This window comes from Bubalus kerabau, chromosome 5 (assembly GCF_029407905.1).
Source record: "Bubalus kerabau isolate K-KA32 ecotype Philippines breed swamp buffalo chromosome 5, PCC_UOA_SB_1v2, whole genome shotgun sequence".
Taxonomy (NCBI): Eukaryota; Metazoa; Chordata; class Mammalia; order Artiodactyla; family Bovidae; genus Bubalus; species Bubalus kerabau.
This window is the reverse complement of record NC_073628.1, coordinates 117,546,014-117,568,994: the sequence shown is the minus strand read 5'-3', so window position 1 is coordinate 117,568,994 and position 22,981 is coordinate 117,546,014. Positions and strand designations below refer to the sequence as shown.

The window sequence follows — 22,981 nt, the reverse complement described above, 5'->3', positions numbered from 1 at the left end:
ACTGATGCAGGCAAGCAGTTCAGGGTCATCCTAAAAGGATGCTCTGTTAGAGAAGAGTATTTGCTACTCTTCTGGTCTGATCCGAGGCAGTGTAGTACAGTGGAAAGAGAAGAGTCAATGGAGTTGGCCAGACACGTCTTCCTGTGACCCTGGGCTAATCATCTGTCAGAAGAGACAATAATATCTATTTCCCTCAGGATTGGGTAAAGTGATGGATGTCTCTAATGCACACTGTAGAGTGCTGGCCACACAGTAAGTAATTATTAAAGGTAAGTTTCCTCTGGGGGGTTTCCCCAGTGGCTCAGCAGTAAAGAATCCACCTGCAATGCAGGAGATGTGGGTTCAATCCCTGGGTTGGGAAGATCCCTTGGAGAAGGAAATGGCAACCCACTCTAGTATTCTTGCCTGGAAAATTCCATGGACAGAGGAGCTTGGTGGGTACAGTTTACGGGGTTGCAAAGAGTCAGACATGATTTAGCAACTAAAATAATACAATACTTTCCTCTCAACATTGCCAGGGATATAAACTGAGGCACGGAAAACTCTCCAGGCCCAGATCATGGTCCCCACAGAGTGCTGGTAAATGATACAAAAATAAGTACATGAAAATAAAAAGAAATGAAGGTTAAGAGAAGAGAAAGAGATGATACAACTTTACAACTGTTCTGAAGCCAGTCTCCTTCATGGTGGAAGTGTGGAGAGCTGTCGGACCATTCTCATTTCCTAGAATCTATTCCTTCGCTTTGCTCCTCTGAGCCTGCCTACTGATGTTTGTGACATAAGTGAGCTGTCTTTCTGAGCCTGTACATTCAGGGGTGGGAATTTGTTGGTTACTCTCTAATCATCACCAGGGAAAGAGGTTACCCAGAGAAGACAGAACAACTTTATCCACAAAACTCTGGGGGAGGAAGGGCAGATGGCAACCTCAAAAATAAATAAATACATACATAACAATCTATGAGAAAGGAACAGTAGGTTGCCAAAATGCCCAGATCCTCTGAATTTACATGGGCCCATATTCCGCAGAACTGCCCCCTCCTGATGTTACCACATCCGCCTACTTGCCCCACCTCCAGACAAGCCCACGCCCTTCAACTGCTCTCGTATCAACAGACCAGGAGAACACATGCATCCTTGTACATCCATATGGCTCAGCTATCTCATAAATACAAACTCCCTTGCAAACACAATCCAAAGTTAGCAGAAAGAAGAGGCAGTTCCTTTCACTTTTTGTAAGCCCACTCCCTAATTTCCTTTGAGTCTTCTGCCTGGCTTCCAGACACCCTACATCTGAGATCTCCATTCACGTTCACATCTGCACCCAGTTCCCGCAGGTAAAAGGCCTTCTGGTATCCTGGCTGGATGACCTTCCCCAGGCTCATTAGGCAAATGGCCGTGGGCTTCAAGCCATGTAGGTTCCCCCTCCCTGTCACATCCATCTTGCCCTTTCAGAAGCTTCCTCCAGAGTTCATGGAATCCAATCCTGACTCCCTTTTCCAACAGAACAAAGATGGAGACTCTCAGTACTCAGAAGCCTGAAAAAAGATGAAGAGGAGGCAACTAGAAGACCCAGAACCCCTGAGAAGAAAACCTGCCCAGAGGCCAAGCCAGGGCTCTAGGACAGACACTTCCACATGCCTTCAATCAGGCCACCTGAAACCTGCAACTACCATTTATGTACAAAAACAAAGCAGAATGCCTTGGTCTACGGCTGATGGTTTTGAGTATCTTATCTGCTTTCATCTGGGCATACACACTGAGGAAACCAGAAGGGAAAGAGACACGTGTACCCCAATGTTCATCGCAGCACTGTTTATAATAGCCAGGACATGGAAGCAACCTAGATGTCCATCAGCAGATGAATGGATAAGAAAGCTGTGGTACATATACACAATGGAGTATTACTCAGCCATTAAAAAGAATACATTTGAATCAGTTCTAATGAGGTGGATGAAACTGGAGCCTATTATACAGAGTGAAGTAAGCCAGAAAGAAAAACACCAATACAGTATACTAACACATATATATGGAATTTAGAAAGATGGTAACAATAACCCTGTGTACGAGACAGCAAAAGAGACACGGATGTATAGAACAGTCTTATGGACTCTGTGGGAGAGGGAGAGGGTGGGAAGATTTGGGAGAATGGCATTGAAACATGTAAAATATCATGTATGAAACCAGTTGCCAGTCCAGGTTCAATGCACGATACTGGATGCTTGGGGCTGGTGTACTGGGACGACCCAGAGGGATAGTATGGGGAGGGAGGAGGGAGGAGGGTTCAGGATGGGGAACACATGTATACCTGTGGCAGATTCATTTTGATATTTGGCAAAACTAATACAATTATGTAAAGTTTAAAAATAAAAAAAAAAGTTTGCTAGGAAAATTCTGCAACATTATTGCTCCTAAAGATATTTTTCTCTGAGTTGTAAATCCAAACATGTCCTCAGAGATAATGTTGGTATAAAATTGGCATTAGAGATGCATGAAAAAAGGCAGGTTTGGATGTAGGTGTTTTTTAATGCAACATTAAAAATGTAAACCCAATAACTCTGAGAAGAAAAACAAAAAGGGCTGGTGGGCAGACCACCTCACTGAGGTGGTTGAGAGCACGGGCTCTGATCCAGGCCTCCAGCTCTCGCGTATTGTGTAATCTTGGGCAAATGAGTTAACCTCTCCATGTAATCCTCCCAACTGTGAAATGCAGAAAACAAGCATGCATATCTCTGTAGGACTGTCATGGGGAATAAATGCAGTAATCCACGGGACACCCTTAGCACAAGAATCTGGCACATAGTAAATACTCAATAAAATGTTAGCAGTAGTAGTACTGTTAGTCGTTCAGTCATGTCCTAGTCTTTGCGACCCCATGAGTTATAGCCTGCCAGGGTTCTCTGTCCATGGGATTTTCCAGGCAAGAATAATGGAGTGGGTTGCCATTCCTTCTCCAGAGGATCTTCGCGACACAGGGATCAAACCCGAGTCTCCTGCATTGCAGGCAGATTCTTTACAGTCTGAACTACAAGCAAGTCCCCAATATCTAACATCTTTTCAAAGGACTTTGCCACATATTAGCTGATGTTAGCCTTACAACAGTCTTGGAAGGGAGGCAAAGCAGGGCAGGTGACCTATACCTCATGCCTAAAGACACTGAGGCTCAGCGAGGTTACAAAACCAACTTGAGGCCACATCAACATCTGGCAGTGCTCCAATTAGAGAGCCAACAAGTCAGTAGAAAGCAAATGGTATTGTTAGAAGGGGAAAATTGATCTGTAGAAATTTAATGGTGATTCATCTGAAATTAACCAGACACTAACAACTAAGATGTACTCATGGCTTGCTATGTGCCAGACATTATTCTTACATTTTACATGTGTTATCTCATCTGATCATCACAAAAATCCTATAAGATACACACTGTGGGTAAAATTTCTATTTCCATTTTATGGTTGAGGATTCTGAACACACCAAGGTCAAATAACTCCCAAGGCACACAACTAGAAGTGGTGAAGGTGGTATCAAGACTTGAATCTAAAGGCCATGTTTTTAACTGACACACTAACGCTTCCAAGCAGAGACTGGTAAATCCTAACCTCTAAGGTGAAGCTTTCCTCAACTGGGCAGTGGACTAGCTGATGTCTAATATCACTTCAACTCCTGGGATTCTAGACTTCAAAACTTCTACTGCCTAGTAAAGAAATAAAATGCTGTCTAGGTGAGTCTCTGAAAATAACACCCAGTATGGACCTCGGAGAAAGCAAGATGTTATTTCCTAGCCTAATACAGGTATGGTGGTTTAGATGCTAAGTTGTGTCCGATTCTTTGTGACCCCATGGGCTGTAGCCCTCCAGGCTCCTCTGTCCATGGGATTTCCCCAGCAAGAATACTGGAGTGGGTTGCTATGTCCTTCTCCAGGGGATCTTCCTGACCCAGGGACTGAACGCAGAACTCCTGCATTACAGGCGGATTCTTTGCACAGGCATGAAATAGGTATAAAAGTGTGTATGGATTTCAGCAAAGCCTATGACACGGATATGGCAAGGATATCTTGCCCAATATCCTTACAGATGAGATAGAGGGCTATCAGCTGGTTAAAGTTGAGAAAATGTGAGAAAAGCTGAACAGTCGATGAACACTGACCAATGTACTAGTGGTAAGCAGAAGGGAGGGTCCAAATTCTAACCATATTTCCATCAATTACTTGAATGAAAGGATAAAGCACGTGCCTGTCCTGTCTGCAGTTGACATAGCGCTCATATTAAGAGTGCTGACTATCCTGTAAAGGGTCTAGAAACAATGTGTCATGACAACCACCTAAGCTTTGGATCCAGACCACCAGGCTTCACGTTCACTGGTGATGATGTTGGGCAACTGACTTAATCTTCTTTAGCCTGTTTTCCTATATATAAAATGTGGATAATAACATGCATGGGGTCTGAAGTTCATGGATGCTCAAAGAATGTTAGTTCCCTGTCCCCACTTGAAAAGGATCTCTACAGGATGGACTGTTGGACCAAAAGCAAAGAAATAAAATGAAATAAACAGAGTCCTGAATTTACATTCAAAAATTAAATTGAATGGGAACAGCGTGAGGGAAAATTAACTCTGCCATCAATTCATAGCAGAAGATCCAAGGTTTTCAGTTGACTACAACCTCAAATTATCAGAGCCAGAATGCAATTTCTTCACACAAAGAAACCTTAAAAAATTATTTTAATTTAAATAAACATGTTTAATGCCGATGTTAATAAGCACTGTTTTATGTCCTGGTAATTTAAAACTTAAAGATAATGAGCTCTCACTTACAGGGATTTAAAACCAATACTAAAACTATGGGGTAAGTACTACAATAAAGTAATAAACCAGGTATCATCTGGGAGCCAGGAGGAGGGAGTTGGTCTTACTCTGCTGAGAGAAATTAAAGAAGGCTTCCTGGAGGAAATGACCTCAAGTACAGTCTTAAAGCCGAGCAGTCAGGGGGAGAGAGAGAAGACGTTCTAGGCATAGAGAGCAGCAAGTGCACAAGCAGAGAGGCCTGGGAAAGGATGGTCCCTTCAGGCAGCCCATGGACACAGAGGGAGAGGAGGGCATTACAGCAGCTGAGACAGGTTGGTGCCATGTGCAGAGCGGATCACAAGAAGGCCTTGGCACCAAGCTAGGGAAACCTTGTCCAGTTACAAAGCGAATGATGGGCAGATCCCAGATAGCAACTCAGCCTTTCTGACTCTATGTGGCCTTTCTACCTCTGCTGCCCCATACTGTGGCTACTGGCGGCATGTGGCTATTTAAATTTGAATTAATTCAAATGAAATAAAATTTAACACTTGGTCACGACAGCCACATGTCAAGTGCTCAGAAGCCACATGTGGCTAGCAGCTACAGCATTAGACTGCACAAATAGAAGCATAAACCATCACAGAAAGTTCTAGCCAACAGCACTGCTCAGTGCTATAGTACTGTGTTCACAGCACAAGTGAACAAGGAGGAGATGTGGGTCCGTGTTGCTTTATAGAACAGAAAAGGAGGGGAAAATAACTAACAGGTGGAGACTATAAGGAAGAGTATTTCAACTTACTATCCTTTAAGTTTTCTAATAACGGGAGAGCACTCTGACACTGGAAGCCTGATGGTCATCTATCAGGGTGATACAGCAAGAGTTCCTATACTACCCTGGTGCTCGCTGCTTAGAATGTGCATGCTTCATCACGGCAGCATGCTGATGTACTCACACCAACACAGACCTGTAGTTCTTCCCTGTGGAGTTCCCGTCATACTTGTATCTATAGGCTACGATGGCCCAGGATCCCAACACCCCAGAATGTGGGAATTTTCTAGCATAGTCAGCATTTTTAAATTGTGATCCATGGACCATCCCCCCACTCCCAAATGAAATGTAAGCAAAGCTGTATTACATTTTGGAAATAAGGGGCCACAGGATCACTTAAAATGCAATAGGATTTGTGATTTCAAGATAGAAAGCAAGAAAACACTGTACCAGAGGGATATAACTGTCCCCATACTCCAGGAACAATCATCTAGATGTCATCAAGACAGTCATTCTGGTCAATCTAAAGTTCCAACTAAGTTCCGACTCTAAAGTTCCATAGCCTTAAGCATCTAAAGACCATCACCCTGCAATGAACCGTTTCAGGCCAAACATCCTTTAATCTTGATCTAGCAGAAATGAGACAAGAGTATAACAGAGCACAGAATAGTCCAAGGTACAAAAGTTAGGTGAGTCAGCCAACTTGGGAGAAGTATCACCTGCCAACTTCTTGTACTGTGCTAAGTCGCTTCAGTCATGTCTGACTCTTTGCTACACTATGGACTATAGCCCACGAGGGTCCTCTGTCCTTAGGATTACTGCTGCTGCTGCTAAGTCACTTTAGTCGTGTCCGACTCTGTGTGACCCCAGAGACGGCAGCCCACCAGGCTCCCCCGTCCCTGGGATTCTCCAGGCAAGAACACTGGAGTGGGTTGCCATTGCCTTCTCCAATGCATGAAAGTGAAAAGTGAAAGTGAAGTCGCTCAGTCGTGTTCGACTCTTTGCTACACTATGGACTATAGCCCACCAGGGTTCTCTGTCCTTAGGATTATCCTGGCAAGAATACGAAATGCGTTGCCATGCCCTCCTCCAGGGGATCTTCCCTGGTCCCTCTGGTACAGTGTTTTCTTGCTTTCTATCTTGAAATCACAAATCCTATTGCATTTTAAGTGATCCCGTGGCCCCTTATTTCCAAAATGTAATACAGTTTTGCTTACATTTCATTTGGGAGTGGGGGGATGGTCCATGGATCACAATTTAAAAATGCTGACTATGCTAGAAAATTCCCACATTCTGGGATGTTGGGATCCTGGGCCATCGTACCCAGGGATCAAACCCACGTCTCGGGTCTCCTGCACTGAAGGCGGGTTCTTTACCACCAGCGTTACCTCTTGCTGAGATGCTTATTAGAGACTCTCTTGGAAATTCCGGGGATTCATTTTCAACGTAAGCCCACAGAACCAAGCACACCCTGTTAGATGCAATGCCAGCTTGTCAGCTGGAAAACTCGCCCAGTAAATCTAAAGCCTGCTGAGACAACAATCCATTTAAAAAATAATGACTTTGTTCTAACCACCATCTGACATTACGACAATTGTACGAGGATCCATCTCTAGATCCCACAGCATTGCTAGAGTAAAAAGGACTCATTTCTAGAACAATGCCAAAATTCCTCTGTTATCCGGTATAACTAGAGAAGAAGGTTTTAATTCAATGAAAAAAAAAAAAGTGATAATGAGCCACTTTATATAATCAATATGGATTATATATTTGCAAAAGCTCCAAATACAATAAAGTACACACACCATTCAAACCATGTTGAACATAATGTAATGAATGCTTTGCTGATCATATTCAGAAAGCACCACAGCATTTTGTGGTACCTAGGGACCATCAGTACAAATCTCAATTGTTATTAAACCATAGATCTCTGGGCGCCAATTAATAAAGAGTTCTGTACAAGCAAATGCCAGATAACAACAGACACAGTGTACTTTTTGCACAGCCTGTGGTGAATGCTGCAGAAACTAGAGCGACCCTGACCAACCTTCTGAATTAGGTGAAGCTACTTTTTACAATCTCCAGCTTCCCATGGAATGACCTTCCAATCCCCTGCCAGCTATCCAGTGCCCTGACCACCTCCTACCATCCTCCTCTCCCCCTACTCAGGCTACACCGGGTCCTACAGGACCTGCTCAGTGCAACAGTAGACATTAATAGGCACTTCAGTTATGCTTGTGTTTAATCAACAGTAACTGATGAATTCGATCATTCAACAACAGATTACTGAATGCTCACTGAGTGCCAACATTGTGCTAGGTGCTGGAATTAAAGGGGGCATGTCCTTTGCCTGTTCTCAGACGAGACTGCTCTCAATCATAAGCCCAGAAAGAAGAAGAACCGACTAAGTTGATAATATCATACACTAGCTTACTATGTCCCTGCTCCCAAGATCATCTGCATTTTGGCAAAGAAAGTCTCAAAGACTCAAGACCCGAACCCAAAAGAACCCGTTAACAACAAGGCTTCAGGCTGTTAAACGAGACAGATTTTCGACGAGTGATTTCTAAGACTAGACTTCTCTAAAGGCATCGCCAGGCATAGCAGTTGTTCTCAAAGTACGGTTCCAAGGCCAGCAGCATCAGTGTTACCTGAAAACTTGTGACAAATGCAAATTTTTAGTTTCTGGAGGGAATCAGAAACTCCAGGACTGAGATCCAGTCATCTGTATTTTAACAAGCCCTTCAGGAAATTCTGAGACACAGTGAAGTTTGAAGACCAATGGTAGAGATGAAACTGACAGACTGCATACATATGACTTCCACACAAAGAGGCTAAATGAGGAATTAGCCTTGATGCTGATAGAAATCACCTGCTGAAAAGAAACATCCCTGATGGAGCTGGAGTGAGACAGTTTCCAATAGCACACAGCTGGAAATGGCCAGGACGTCAATGACTGACTGCTGAAAATCCATTTCATGCTTTTTGACTCTGACCAGCCCCATGAGACAATGGTGTGGAAACTGACAAAGAGGCACAGAAAGTTTGAAACACTTCAAACCTAAAACTGAGCTGAAGGCTGGGAAAGACTTGAGAAGAGGAACTTCCTCTCGCTGGTTTGCAGAGGCTCTTCTCTGGGTCCCGGAAGCCACTAAGAGCCCCTTGTGTCTTGGCTACGGAAATGACACCTGAGTCTAATCACTGACAAACCTCACCACCACGGCACTTCTCCCCTCTAACCTGTTACCTACTGTTTGGTCACACCTTTTTCATCTCCCCCAAATGGGGAGGAGAAAAAAAAAAAAAGTGACATCCCACCCCCCTGCCACCGTCTGGCTTTATTGACACAAGCCTTCAGAAAGCCAGTGCATACATCTGAGACACGCTTTCCAAATTCTCCAGTGATTGGGGGAAACAGATGCAGCAAAAATGCAGCAGGACCAAATGCAGCCCAAAAAAGCCTCAAAATTATGCAGTTGCAACAGCAATTCAAATCAACCACCCACAGGCAATAAGACCACACTTGACACAGGAGGGCCCCACCCTGAAGCCATTCACTCATCTGGACCACAGGAGCCTAGAGCTGGAGCCTAGCCTGGAGTTACATCCTCAACCCCTGCCCACCTGCCTCTGGGATGAACTGCTTTACGAATGCATCCATTGCAGGCCTTGAAAAAAGTCCAAAAAGGCTGAGAGTGGAACTGTTCAGTCCAACAAACTTAGAACTCAAAATTCCAATACAATAAGAAGTCCCTAAGGGGTAAACTACTGCGGTGCCAGGGACAGGATCGAGGATGGACTGGATACAGACACATTTCAAGTCATTTAGTGCTGTGCTCCTTAATCTGGCCCATTTCTGCCTCTTATGGATATACCTTCTGGCTGTTCCTTGCTTTCCAGAGATGGGGACACAGGGGCTCATAAATAGGGTTAAGAGTCCGTAGCCGAATGTTGGTCAAAGATGTAGGGAATAGAAAATTCCGTAAACATTCTTTGTGTGTGTGTGTGCACGCACGTGCACATAGTCACTCAGTTGTGTCTGACTCTTGTGACCCCATGGATTATAACCTGCCAGACTCCTCTGTCCATGGAATTTTCCAGGCAAGAATACTGGAGTGGGTTGCCTGCCATTTCCTACTTCAGCGACTCTTCCCAACCCAGGAATCAAACCAGTAACTCTTGCGTTTCCTGCTTTGGCAGGCAGCTTCTTTACCACTGCACCACCTGGGAAGCCCCAAACATTCTTTGGGTACTCAGCAGTCAAAAATACACCATAGACAGCATTCTGAAGTAAGCTTAACACATAAGAGACCACTCGGTTGGAGGAGCCTAAACATAAACACTTTGTGCTATACTTTCTGTCCTTAATTAAGGCTGATGACACCCCCACCCCCGCACTCCACCACCCCTCTCTGTGTAGGTTTGGAATGTTTGCAAGGAGAAACCTTGATAGAGGTCCCTGGCATTTTTATCCCTCTTTGAAAGAGACTGTTTTGGAAGACATGTACTGATGGGAGTGGAGGGGAGCACGATACACTAATTTCAGTGTCTGCTCCCCACTCCAATCCTACATGAATCCACACCAGAATTTAAAAAGACGCAGCTACAGAAGCTTGCTTCTTAGCTCAGTGGCTCAGCATTTATCAGCGTGAAGACCTAGGAGGATGAGAGGATTCAGAGTGACTAGTGCTTGGGGACATAAATATCTTCTCGTTAACCACATTCTCTGAATACAGGAGGGGAATGTCTGCATACTGATGGGGCACCCCAGTGAAACAGGACTGGAGAGGAGGCGATCATTACAAAAACTGCAAGAAAAAACCTATTTAAAGAGAGATTCCCCCCAGTTACCTTTCTCACATGTCCCAGTCCCACTGCAAAAATACAGAAGACTTAGAGGGAAAAGCTGATTTGTGAAGCTGGCCCTCTGCAAGGGATCTTGCTCATAACCAAGAGGAAGACAAATAACCTTCCTTTTCTAAAAAGCCTAGGAAAAACCCACACATATAATGAATTATTCACAAAGGCTGAACCTAAAAATGAGAGGGAGAAATATAGAAAGATGAAAAGGGCGGAGAACTGGGCAGAAAGAGAAAGTGAAGAAAAGGACCTGGTCTCTCTCTCCTTGAATAAAAGGGTATTAATTACAGTCACGTGTGAGTTCCCCCTTTCATGTCTTTGTGGTCAGTGATAAACAAAATTAGATCAGCACAGTTGCCTCTGATGGGCTGGTCCACATGGCTGGGCTTGAGGAGCTGCAGTTTCCCAGGCAGCCCTGCAGATGACAAGAGGGAGGCTCCTGATGAGCTGATGGAACACACAGAGCCAAAGAGTCTGTGAGAGTTCTCAGAGTTTAGCACATCTTGACTGCATTTTATTTCAACCAAGAATATGAAGATGGAAAGAAACCAGATGTTCCTATAAAGAGAATAAAATGCAGTAGAGTTTGAGGGAAAAAGAAAAAAACACCTACATTTTTTACAGCAGCAGCTAAAAAGAGATAAGCAATTTTGGCTCCAGCTACTAATCCCAGAGTCTGGATCTTTCAGAATAAGATAAAAAAGAAGGCCTGTTTTCCTTTTTTCCTCCTCCTCCTCTAATTCATTGGGTATACTGCACCTAGCACAGGGAAAACAAGTGGAGGAAAGTGGGGAAATGACACGCAAAACAACAGACAAAACCATCACAGCCAGGATATTTTTGTCTCCATCTTCAAATCATTTCATTTCTGTCAAACTCCTTCACTCCAACTTGCTTTCCAGGCTACCTCCCAACTACAAATAGTCCCCTCGACAAGACCCAGCCTAGTTTCCGGAGGAAGTATTTCTCACACCTTATTTCAAGGGCAAAGTCACAGGGCAATGTGGAGATGGTCCTCGGAGCTTCAGCAAATGAAGACCTTTATCCCATAGCCTCAGTGCCTCCTTGTCCAGGTACACAGAAGATGTGAAGGCTCTCCGCATTATCTGATCATAGCCTACAATTACAGACTCTGTTCTTGTTAACTGCCAGCCTCTGCCCTAATCAAGGTGATCTGACTCATGAGCCACTGGAGTTACATCCAACCTGAAATTCTTGCCAGGATTACAGTCTACTATCTTTCAAGGTGCAATATATTTATAGGCAACAAAGCAGGAGAAAGGTATACGCCATAATGGGAGATTGGGGAACTAAAGCTCTCAGTACTCTTCACCAAAATCCTCCAAAAATAATGGACAATTGACAGTGGGAAATTCTCCATAATACAGCATATAATCTCAGACTCAAAGCCAGAGTCCTTTGGGGCTATAATGAAGTTCTCTACAATAAGAAATCATGAGTGAATATCCGCAGGTTCATTACAATGAGCTTCATTAGCTCAGTGGCTAAAAACACATTTGATCTTCCTACTTTAAACCATGTTCATTTCCACATGAAACACGTGCTCCCCTGCTGAGATGACCCACGCCATCAGTGGGGGAGAAGTACCCCACTGCTCCTCAATGACAAAGTCAGACATGCCATTTCTTTCTTTCCTCTTCTAACCTAGAAAAGCGCAAATGTGTGGGGAGCATCTCACAAACCATGAGGGAGACCCTGTAGGTCTACAGGGCAACTGGCCCCAGCACAGAAGGGTTAGCGCCAATAAGCACACAACATAGTAAATGCAGGATGACATTCAGAGCAGCCAATTCCCTGAGAAAAAGAGAACCCTTTTGTTAGATCTATTAGATGAGCAAGAAAGAAAAGAAGAATCATGTAAAATGCAATACCACATTTTAAATCAGATTAACATTTTCAAAAAGGTTATGGTATCCACTGCAGAAGAGAGTGCCATAAGAAAATAAAATTATCTCCCTATGCAGATGTAGCTTCCAAGAAAAATGAAACTTATTCAGAGTGGGCTGTTGACCTGCCACCATTTTTCATGCCAAATCTGGTTATCCTAGGCATTTTTTCCCACAAGTACAAGACCTTCCTTATTAATAACTGGATAAGGTTACCACCCTCCATCCAAATCAGAGAATCCCCCAAGTATAAGTTACATCATTCCTTATATTTAACTTTTCAGGCCAATGTGATTAAAGACCAGTAAAATGTAGTGGTCAGAAACCACTAACACAGCACACAGAATTATACATTATCCTCCTAGCAGGAGTAAAAGGGGACAACAGAGGGTGAGACAGCTGGATGGCATCACTGATTCAACAGACATGAGTCTGGGCAAACTCCAGGAGATACTAAAGGACAGGGAAGCCTGGCATACTGTAGTCCATAGGGTCACAGTTGGACACGACTGAGCGACTGAACAACTCCTGGGGTTCTCCAGTGACTTTCTGCAGCCAAAAACAGATGTATTTATCTTAGAAGGTGCACTGCATGAATAATCAAAATCCTCAAGCATGTTGCATGTGAATATGACAGTTCAAAACAGGTCTTGACATGTGTCCTGAATCTTAACATTCTGTGAAATTCTGGCCCTTAAGTAGAGTACAAAAGCATTTCCCAAACAAATGGGCATACTAGTCACCTGAGGATCTTATTAAAATGCAAAATCTGATTCAGTAAATCTGTAGTGTGGTTTGGGATTCCGAAATGTTTTTAAGTGAGGCATACTTGATTTACAATAATAGCTTCAGGTGCACAACACAGCAATTTGATATTTTTATAGATAACATGCTATACAGTTATTATAAAATATGTTGCTGTTTAGTTGCTAAGTTGTGTCCAACTCTTCTGCAACCCTGGACTGTAACCCACCAGGCTCCTTTGTCCATGGGATTTCCCAGGCAAGAATACTGAAGTGGGTTGCCATTTCTTTCTCCAGAGCATCTTCCCCACCCAGGGATCAAACCCATGTCTCCTGCATTGGTAGATTCTTTATCACTGAGCCCCCAGGGAAGTCCCATTATAAAATACAGACTATATTTTATATATTTCCCTGTCTTGTACATTACACCCCTGTGTCTTATTTATAACCCATAGTTTGAACCTCTTAATCCCCTTCACCTGTTTTACCCCTCCTTCTGCCCCTCTTCCCTGTGATAACCACTGGTTTCTTCTCTGCATCTGGAATTCTGAATTTTTAAAAAGCCCCTAGGTTTTTGGTGGATGAGGATGATGCCCCTTGCTGTCTGTGGGAGGCAAAAACCTAGAAGACTTAGTTCACCAAGAACTAAGGTTCCTCGCTTCAGTATGCTAAAATGTCTTAAGGACTCTATTAATATTTATTGGGTAATTAGGCAGTGCTCTAGGAACCTGACATATATTAATTCATTTAATTCTCCCAGTAACTCATTATTATCATCGTCACTTCACAGATAAGGAAACTGAGTCACAGAGAAATAAAGTAACTTTTCAAGGTCACAGGGCTGGTAAAGGAACTGAGATTTGAACCCCGACAGCTGAGCTCCAAAGCTTTGCTGGAAAACCAGTGCTCAGACTCCCAGTAAGAAGAAGGAACATAATTTCGGAAAGGAATTAGAAAGAAGAGGGGTGAGACCAGGAACTTAGATGCCCTATTAGAGCACACGCGGAACCCCCGTAAGTGCAATGTTTCCACATGGTCACCACTATATATTAGTCAATTACACTGTACAGCCAGGAATAAAAAGCAAACATGGTGTATTTTAAATTTGCCAACAGGGCTCCTCTACACACCTTAGCAAATGTTCTCAGAACACTGTTACAAACAGCCTACATGCTGTAGAACCACCGCGAAACTTCCAACAATGGGCTGGAAGGGCCCACTAGGATGCGGCTCAGGGCCAAGGCACCGAGTAGGATGCTGAAATTAACTCCCTACTGTCTCTTTTGACTTTTTGGCGCATTCTGGCCGAAGACATGAAAAGAGCGCAGTGAAGCCCACAGTCACACCTTGCGCCGCTCCCAATGCCTGCTAGAAAAGCGGCGTCTTTGCGGCGGAAAAGAAAACGTGAAAAGCAACGACCTCGTGGTGTAGGCGACGTGCTTAATTTCCCCGCCCGGGAGCCTGGGCCGGGCCGGAAGTGCCCGAGGTGCTAAACCCGGAGGAACGGTGGAGTCCAGGCCGCGAGGGGAGTTACGGGAGTGCCGTCCGAGGTGCCAACGCTGGCCACGGGCACACTATGCCACCCGCGGGGCGGCTGGGCGGCTTTGTCTACCGCCTGGCAACGGGAGGGCGCCTGTCTGGGTAAACACGCCCCTAAGAGAGGCACGCTGTAAAGCAGCACAAGGTGGGTGGGAAATTTTGGAGAATTGTAGAAGATGGGCGGGCGGGGAACGGGGTGCCTGCTGGGAAAATCTGTAGGGACCTGGCTCGCGGAGTGTTCGCAGCCAGCCGCAGCACGAAACACAATGAGAGCTGTCGCTTTGTGCAGCGGACCGGCCAGGCGGGACTGCAGGGGCCGGACCCTTCCCCCTTGCCCGTCCCCCCTCACCCCAGATAGGTTTAACTCTGGAACCGGCTGGCCCCAGGATCTCTGTGGGGGTTGGAGGGAGAGGGGAGTGAAGGGAGAAGGGCGGGGGGGGGGGGGGCGAGCTGCAGCAAGAAGAGTATCTGCTTAGAGATGCTCCCGCGTTTCTAATGAGGGGTGCTCCCTAGAAGCCCCACACGCCAGCCAATCGCGGTGCGGCTGAGGCAGAGAACTAGGGAGGAAGGAAGGGAAGGCCAGAGGCTGGGGTGGGGGTAGCAGCGAGATGCCTAGGCCCCAAGGGGGGCAAGCCAGGAGCTTCCAGGATACTGGAGACCCAAGGTGGCTCCAGCTGCCTTCCCATGCACACCTGGAGGTTGGGGGTGGGGGGAGGCAGGCGAAGGAAGACGAGGAGTGGCCTCTTTTTGCAGGTACATCCCTCCCAAGAAATCTCTCCACAAGCATCCAAGTCCCATGTCTCCAAGCCTACACCCGTATATAATCCACCCCCCCCTTCGGCTTGCTCCCTACTCATTACCTCACCATCCAGCAGCCCCTGATTCCTAAAGACCTTGCCAGATGCCCATATTCTTAGTGAAGAACGAGGCTGTGAGATGCCTCATCAGCAGCCTGCATTGAGTGCACTTAACTAAACCTGCCAAGGAGCTCCTTCTCTGCCCGTTCACCCTAACACTGCCACCACCAGTTCTTTGTGGAGAGCAGTTCCTATGGAGCTAGAGAGAGACGAGAGACGGATTGCTTGCACACCTCTGGCCTCAGCTGATGCAGCCCTCCGCTGATGAATTCAGGCCCGGCAGGTCTGCCTGGATCCTGGGAATGGGGAAGGCACTCAGCTGGTCAAGCTTGAAGAGGCAGGAGAACCCAACCCGGACTAAGGAAAGGATGGGCCCTGATAAGCTGCTCTGCTGTGACCGAGAAGAGCACCCGAACTCTGAGCTGTTGGGTTGTGTCATTGGAGACTGCCTCCTGGGACACACTCACTCACTCCTCTTCCAGCAGAACTTAAACTCAATCCCCAGCAGTTAGCTGGGTCCCAGGCCAAATGCTTGTGTTATTTATCCATTTGTCAATGTATCTACAGCATTTGGGCTCCGAGCTCTTGAAGCTTCTGAGCTGATAAATCCTCTCACAGAGCTTCCACTTTCCTCCAGGCAGACAGTGTACATGTCTTCCCAGCTGGTGGGGATGGAGGCAAAGGGGATGGCTTCAAGGGACGTAAGGGGGGGCTGAGTATGAAAGAAAATCCTGAGATTAGTGGCAACCCATTCTATGCAGCTTGTGAAGGGACCAGGGGGCCGAGAATCCAATCAAGCCCAGCCCCAAAAGAGGCAAACACCGCAACACCATGCACCCAGGAATGCTGGAGACTTTCACGGAGGAAAAATCAGAAACCAAAAGTCTTACCTTGAAAAACACTAGTGCCCACATCGGTTTCTACGGCACCACGCTTGCCTCTTAGATGCACCAAAGTACAGAGTGCACTTCAGCAAAGGGGCAAATCGGCACCAGGAAAGGGATGGGGGGCAAATTCCATGCTAGGTTTCCCCCCTTACCCGAAGAAATGCAAAGGGGAGAGGGGAGTAATGGTGGGCAAGAAAGGATATGGCCAATCGATGAGCTTCTTGGCGTATTTCCTGACAATGTTATCTTCTCCGAAGATGAACAGGGATCTGTTGACGGTGAAACAGTTCTGCCGGACGGGAATAGGGTTGTACAAAGCCATAGTCCGCGCCCTCTGCGCTTTCGACTGCTTGTAGGCGGCCGCCGGCCCTGAGGCCGGCACAGGGGTTCCTTGCCGGTTCCTGCTCTGGTCCGAGTCTCCATCGCCCGACCCCGGCCTGCCGACCACCGCCTCCCCGAAGCGAGCCATCCTGAAGTTTAAACAGACAGAAGACACACAAAGGTGATCGTGGCCGAACACCCGCACACAGCAACAAGCAGAAAGACACACGGAGTCTCAGAGCCGCATCCAGACGGGCACGGGGACCACCGCCTCCGGGGAGCCTCGCGAGCTCTTCGGAGAGGCGGCAGCAGCAACCCCGCCGCTCTGAACTGTTGAATCTAAATGCAACCTCTGCGAAGCTCCATTCCTCAAGGAGGAAAAAAAAATGGGGGGGAGAGCTTGGGGGTGCTCCGTTTCTGGAGACAATTTTTTTTTTTTTTTCAAAATGCCAGTGTGTGGTGGCGTTCAGGGACTGGAGAGAAGAGGGGTGGAGTAGGCTGCTCTTCAAACATAGCTCCTCTTCTGGCAGACGCACCACCTAGTTCTGGGAGAGAGGCAGGCACCGGCCCGCTAGGTAACAGTTTGGTAATTTATTGATGGGGGGGAGGGGAAAAATGAAAACAAAAGAACTTTTCAAAAAAAAAAAAAAAAAGACAAGGACGAGGTTACGGTGACATGCTTTATAACGCCGGCCCCTGCAAGTCCATCTAAGAAATTCCACAACCAAGACTTGGGTCTTTAAACCTGCCAGCACAGACGCATCCAAAGGTGGAGGAGACAAGGAGGGAGGGAGGAGAGCGGTATTGAGGTTCCTGCGTAAACCGCAACGCCCAAAATATCAAAATAAGAAGTCGATCCAACCGGAGAGGGACAAATGACTTCAAAGCTCCTGCGCTTGGGAGAGAAGTTGAAAAGCATCCAGAGAGCAGCGAAGCCCGAGTGCCAGCATCCTCCCGGAGCGCTCGCCGCCGCCGCCGCCGCCTCCCCGGATCAGCAGGCAACAGCGATCCGCGGCTGCGCCGGGGAGAGGGCGGGAGCGAGCGGGCGGGCGGGAGAGCACTTGGGCGAGGGAGGAACAGGTTGCCGCCGAGCCCAGCGGTGGCCTGGCACGCGAGTTGTCCAGGGACCGAACTTGCTCACTGATGACTCGGTCTTCCTCTTCCACCCCGGCAGCTCTCCCCTCGATGGAGCAGAAAAGAAGATAGGGAACGGGGAGACCGGGAAAGGCGAGGAGGGGGAGAGCGAGCCGAGCGCAGAGGCGCAGCGAGGCGCGCACGGGAGCGCCCAGAGAAGCGGGGGCGGGGCCGGCGAGCGCGGGCTGGGCGGGATGGAGCCGGAAGGACCCTGGCCCACGTCGGCCGGAGGGCTCCCAGGACGCGGGGCTAGTGTGGCTCATTGATCGGTGTAGCCGGAGGGAAGGGGTCTCCTCTGCCAAAGACCGAGCTAGAGTAGCCTCTCCCCAAGTCCTGCGGAGAGGAGACAGACCGGCGCAGCTGGCCGCGCGGCGAAGTCTCCGCGGGAGAGCCGAGGCCCGGCGGGGGCGCACACGCACGCGCGCACGCTCTCGCGCCGTCAGTGCCCCGCGCAGTACCCGGCGCGCGGCCGCCCGGACCTTTGCGCTCTGCGTGCCCTGCCCCGGGGCCCGGTCGCAGCGTCTCCGCGCCTCCCGGGCTCCGAGAGTACTGCCCTAGCATTCCCCGCGGAGAAGGCAGCACTCCCTTCTGCCCCTGTGAGGCCCCGTGAGCGACGCTAGGACCTGCGGGGTCTCCGCACTTTCGGGTTGGAGCCTGCTCTAGTGGGAGCTTTTTGCATTTAGAGAGCCGCCCCCTCTCTAAACGCAATCGGGGATGGCCTCTTGGATTTGGCTCTAGGAGAGCCCTGCATTTCTGGAAAGGTGGTCTAGACACTGGGTCCCCAGTAGTGAGTTCTACTCACTAAGATTTCAAAAAGGCTAAAACCACTTTTTTGAAATCTTAACAATCGGGGAACCCGCCCATCCCTACCTCTTACCCTCAAGTCAGCTCCACTGGCTTCCTCGAACCCACTCCAGAAATGGAGAAAAAGTAGAATTAATGTTTGAGCTGCAGACGAGGGAAAGGTGGACTTCAGGCCCCAGAGAAAGTTCCCGGGTTTAGCAACCACGCCCTTCCCCGCGTGAGTCAGTGGTCTGATCTGAAGACAGGTATCAGCTGCCACTGCTTTGCCTGAATGCAGGGTCCCTTCCAAGTTGTTCCCACCTAAGCGGTGGAAGAGAAGGCGGGGTGGGGCAGAGGAGGAAAACAAGAGAGTGACCAGAGCCCAGAGGCTGGAAATTCTGGGTGAGTGTTCCCTCGCAGATGTGAAAGGCAGTGCCTGTGTGTGAGATAACTGGTGAGAAGGGAGACGACGTGATGTCTGAGTGAGAAGCAGTGTGTTCCTCCGTGGACGTGGCGGGGCAGCAAGGCCATGTGAGCAGTGACACAGGTCTGCTGTGTGAGAATGTCTGTGTGAAGGGAAAGTCTCTGGTGCTGGAAAACCCCCACCCGCGGCAGGCACTGCTCCCTTTGGGCATGGCAGGTTGACCTTTTGCTTCAGGGGAGCCCATTTTGGGTCCAATTATGATTTGAGGTGAGTCAGCTCTAATTAGTATTTTGCTTTCCTTACTCCCTTACTCTATCGTCTAGCTCCCTTAATCGGAGGGTCCTTTTCTGTCTGAACACCTAGTCAGAGTGAAAGGGAAGGTGGTACTATGAACCCAAAGCCCCATCAGCTGTCAGTTTTTTGGACCCAGTCACAAGTGACTCTCTCAATAGCTCTGTAAACCTCGAAGGGTTAGAAAAGGCTCTCAGAGAAGACCAAATCCATGCTTTCAGAGGTAGGACCGTAACCCATAGCACAAAATTCATTCAAATCACTGGACAAATATTTTTAAGCCCAAGGCATTGTTTCAGGAACTGAGCACACACTCCTGAACAAAATTGTGTTGTTCAGTCTTGTTAAGTCGCATCCAACTCTTTACAACCCCACAGACTGCAGCACACCAGGCTTCCCCGTCCTTCACCATCTCCTGGAGTTTGCTTAAACTCATGTCCACTGAGTCGGTTATGCCATCCAACCATCTCATCCTCTGCCGCCCCCTTCTCCTCCTGCCCTCAATCTTTCCCAGGTTCAGAGTCTTTTCCAGTGAGTTGGCCCTTCCCATCAGGTGGCCAAAGTATTGAGCAAAATAGATGATGACAAAAATAAAGCATCTGCTTCTGTGATTAAATTGTGTAATCTTACTGACTGGAATGCATGATGGATCTCATTCTCATGCTGCAGTATCACCCCCTTTGCTCCTTGTCCTGGCCTTTAAAGGCTGGAAGGTGGCATGCCTGATTGTTAATGCTCAGAGAAGCAAGGCTCACCAACATATTACTTCCAGGAAGAGGTTTTGGGAAGACCAGGAACCCTTGACTTGTGTCTTCAATGTCGCCCATACAGCAGAGATCCAAATTCCTTTGCTCTCTCTACAATATCCTCTGTGCTCTGTGGCTGTTACAATTCTTTAGGGACCTAGAATTCCCACTGCTGCTGCTGCTGCTGCTAAGTCGCTTCAGTTGTGTCCGACCCTGTGCGACCCCGGAGATGGCAGCCCACAAGGTTCCCCTGTCCCTGGGATTCTCCAGGCAAGAACACTGGAGTGGGTTGCCATTTCCTTCTCCATTGCATGAAAGTGAAAAGTGAAAGTGAAGTCACTCAGTCGTGTCTGATTCTTCGTGACCCCATGGACTGCAGCCTACCAGGCTCCTCTGTCCATGGGATTTTCCAAGCAAGAGTACTGGAGTGGGTTGCCATTGCCTTCTCCAAGAATTCCCACAGCAGGATATTATTCATAGAAATGTGAGGGCCCCCTGGAGTTGAGGCTTCCTTCCCGCCTTCCACCTTCGGAGGAGGCACGAATCAAAATGTATGGTTGGGGATGATGTCAAGTCTGCAGGGGAGCAGGAGTGCCTCTGTAGGGGGTTAAAACTGCGACTTCCTGGAGGGTGCAGCCCGGGAGCACAGAGGCAAATATGATGGCTTGAATAGCTTTCGGAATGGACTTGGCCTAAGGACAGTAATGCTGGGAAGAAGGCACTCTCTCATATTCACCCCCACCTGGCTTCACATCTCTTGAGCCCTCTGAGATCTGTGGACTGCTTTCATGCTCTCCCATGCCTCCATTCTCCCAGCCCTCAGATGGCTACAGTTTTAACGGCTGAATAATAGTTTATATGTCCTTAATAATTTTCAATTTATATAAACCACACTCCAAACCTCTGAGGTCAGCCTGGCAAACATGTATTATGACCCTGATTTGGTGGACAAATCAGAGTTTCATAAATGTTAAGTGGTTTGTCCACATCTAATGAGAGGCAAAGCTGAGACTTGTAGCAACTCCTCTGACTTGCACTTGATAGCTCTTTCTAATATCCAGGCTAATTTCTTCTGGGCAGTAATAGTGTAGTTCCAAATTGTTCACGATCAAGAGAAGAAACTACAGTCACGCTAAGCCTATGGGAATACTGTGCTTACCATCCTCAAATTGAATGTGATCAGTGACCAAATGCTCCTGGGACTATGCTGGGAAGACGCTTAACTGGGAACACAACTACTGCCCTCAAGATCTGGGAGGATCCTTAGGGAAAAAAAACCCTGAGATTAGGTCACTGCCATAATGCTTTTTGTAAGGGAACTTGGTGGGCATTCTCCTTCCTGTGTCCCTAGTTCCACTGTCCTCTTAAAGAGACCACAAATGGAAATGTAAAAAATCAGATAACTCGGATTGGAACCTGGTTTCCTAAAATCCCTTTCCAGCTCCGGAGGGCTATTAGCCATATTTTTGTGTTGTTAGAGCACCATCTACCGGTCATGTGTGAGCACTTCGCTGTGACCTCAGATACTTGGCTGCCTCACACCTCATACCTCAGGGTCTAGACATTCCTAAAGAGGTGACCTCTGGTCACCAGACCTCTATTCCCCTGTCATACTTTCTTGAAGCCTAAGCCCAAAATTTTACCATCAATGCAACCAGGCATCTCATGGTACTTGAAACATGCAGTCCCCCACACTGGACATAGTGGTATGAGGTCAAAACACACACACACATGAGCTAAGACGGTGCAGCCAAAAGGTCTACGTGTATTTTCTGCACAAAGTGACCTGCAAACTATAAACCCAAAAGGATCTAAGAAAGCAAGTGAAAACCTTTCCTAGCATGTGAATCCAATGCAGACAGTAACCCTAACCCCTCAGCTCCTCTGTTCCAATGCACCATTCAGAGTGCAAGCAGAAGAGGACTTAACTGGTAGAGGGTCCCTCCAGCTTCCCTGGAAAGGAAGGCAACAATGTGGCCACACTCCTCCTGAACCAGGCAGGCCGTGGGAGTTTGTACCAAGATGGAGAGACGCAAGTGGCAAGGATGGAAAAGCACTTAGCCTCTTTCCCTCATTCATAAAGCTCTTCCCAGATCCGTCAGGCCATGGGCCATCTTCACAGGAGATTTCAGCCCATCACTGAGGAGTCTGCAAACCTTGCCTCATCCAAAAGGACTGTTCCCTCCCACCAGCCCCACCCCCCTCTCCATTCCCAGTTCTATCCAGATAGCTTATGCTTGCTTAAGTGATCAGAGCCCCTTTTGTTCTATTTTTCCCCTGCTGAGCCTTTCCAAGAAGTAGACTCTTATGCAAAGCAGTGCTCTAAGGAACATAATGCAGAGAGGATTTGGGAGTGGGTTTTAAGAAAAAAGTTGGCAGGAGACCATGTGCAAATTCACAGCAGAGCAGGAGAGCATTATGGCGATGCAGACATCTTGGGAGTCTGGTGGCTTCCACAATACCTTATAGCCCTGACTTGGGTAAAAACATAATTTCACATCCTTATGTAATGTCTGTGCCTAGAACCAGCATTTCTCAAACCTATGCCCGAGAAACCCCACAGCACCAACACTCTATCAACTAACCATAGATATGCAGATTTTGCTAAAATATGTTTTTTAAACCATTCATTTATGACAACTCAATATTTCCTGGGTGCCAACCGTGGTGATATTATCTCACTGCATCTTTGCTGCAGGACTGTGAGACACACTATTATCTGGGGCCCAGAGCTTCAGGGATGTGTCCAAGTGCACAGAGAGGAAACAGAGCTGCAGCTCCTGATAATAAGGTCAGGATTCCTTACAGTGCGCAACCACTCTTAACATACTGCATGTCGGGATGTTTTCCTTGCTTAAGAGTCTGGTCATAGGTACGATCTTAGACTTTGGAGAATAAGCCATGGCCTTGAGCCAGAGAGTCTCACTGAGGGTTAAATTTC

General features: G+C 47.4%; 1 protein-coding gene and 1 long non-coding RNA gene across 2 annotated transcripts in view; one reads left to right on the top strand and one right to left on the bottom strand.

Moving 5' to 3' along the window:
- CACNA1E (calcium voltage-gated channel subunit alpha1 E) overlaps window positions 1-17,109 on the bottom strand; it is a 329,827-nt gene extending 312,718 nt beyond the window's left edge. Inside the window, exon 1 of the mRNA XM_055582870.1 lies at window positions 16,545-17,109. Coding sequence (XP_055438845.1) covers window positions 16,545-16,810 — 266 coding nt within the window. The 5' untranslated portion in view covers window positions 16,811-17,109. The remainder of the gene's footprint in view (window positions 1-16,544) is intronic.
- On the top strand, window positions 13,792-16,526 carry LOC129653313 (uncharacterized). Its single transcript, XR_008715057.1, has 2 exons — window positions 13,792-14,742; window positions 15,351-16,526. It is a non-coding gene; the product is annotated as an uncharacterized LOC129653313 (long non-coding RNA).
- Window positions 17,110-22,981: the final 5,872 nt, after the last annotated feature.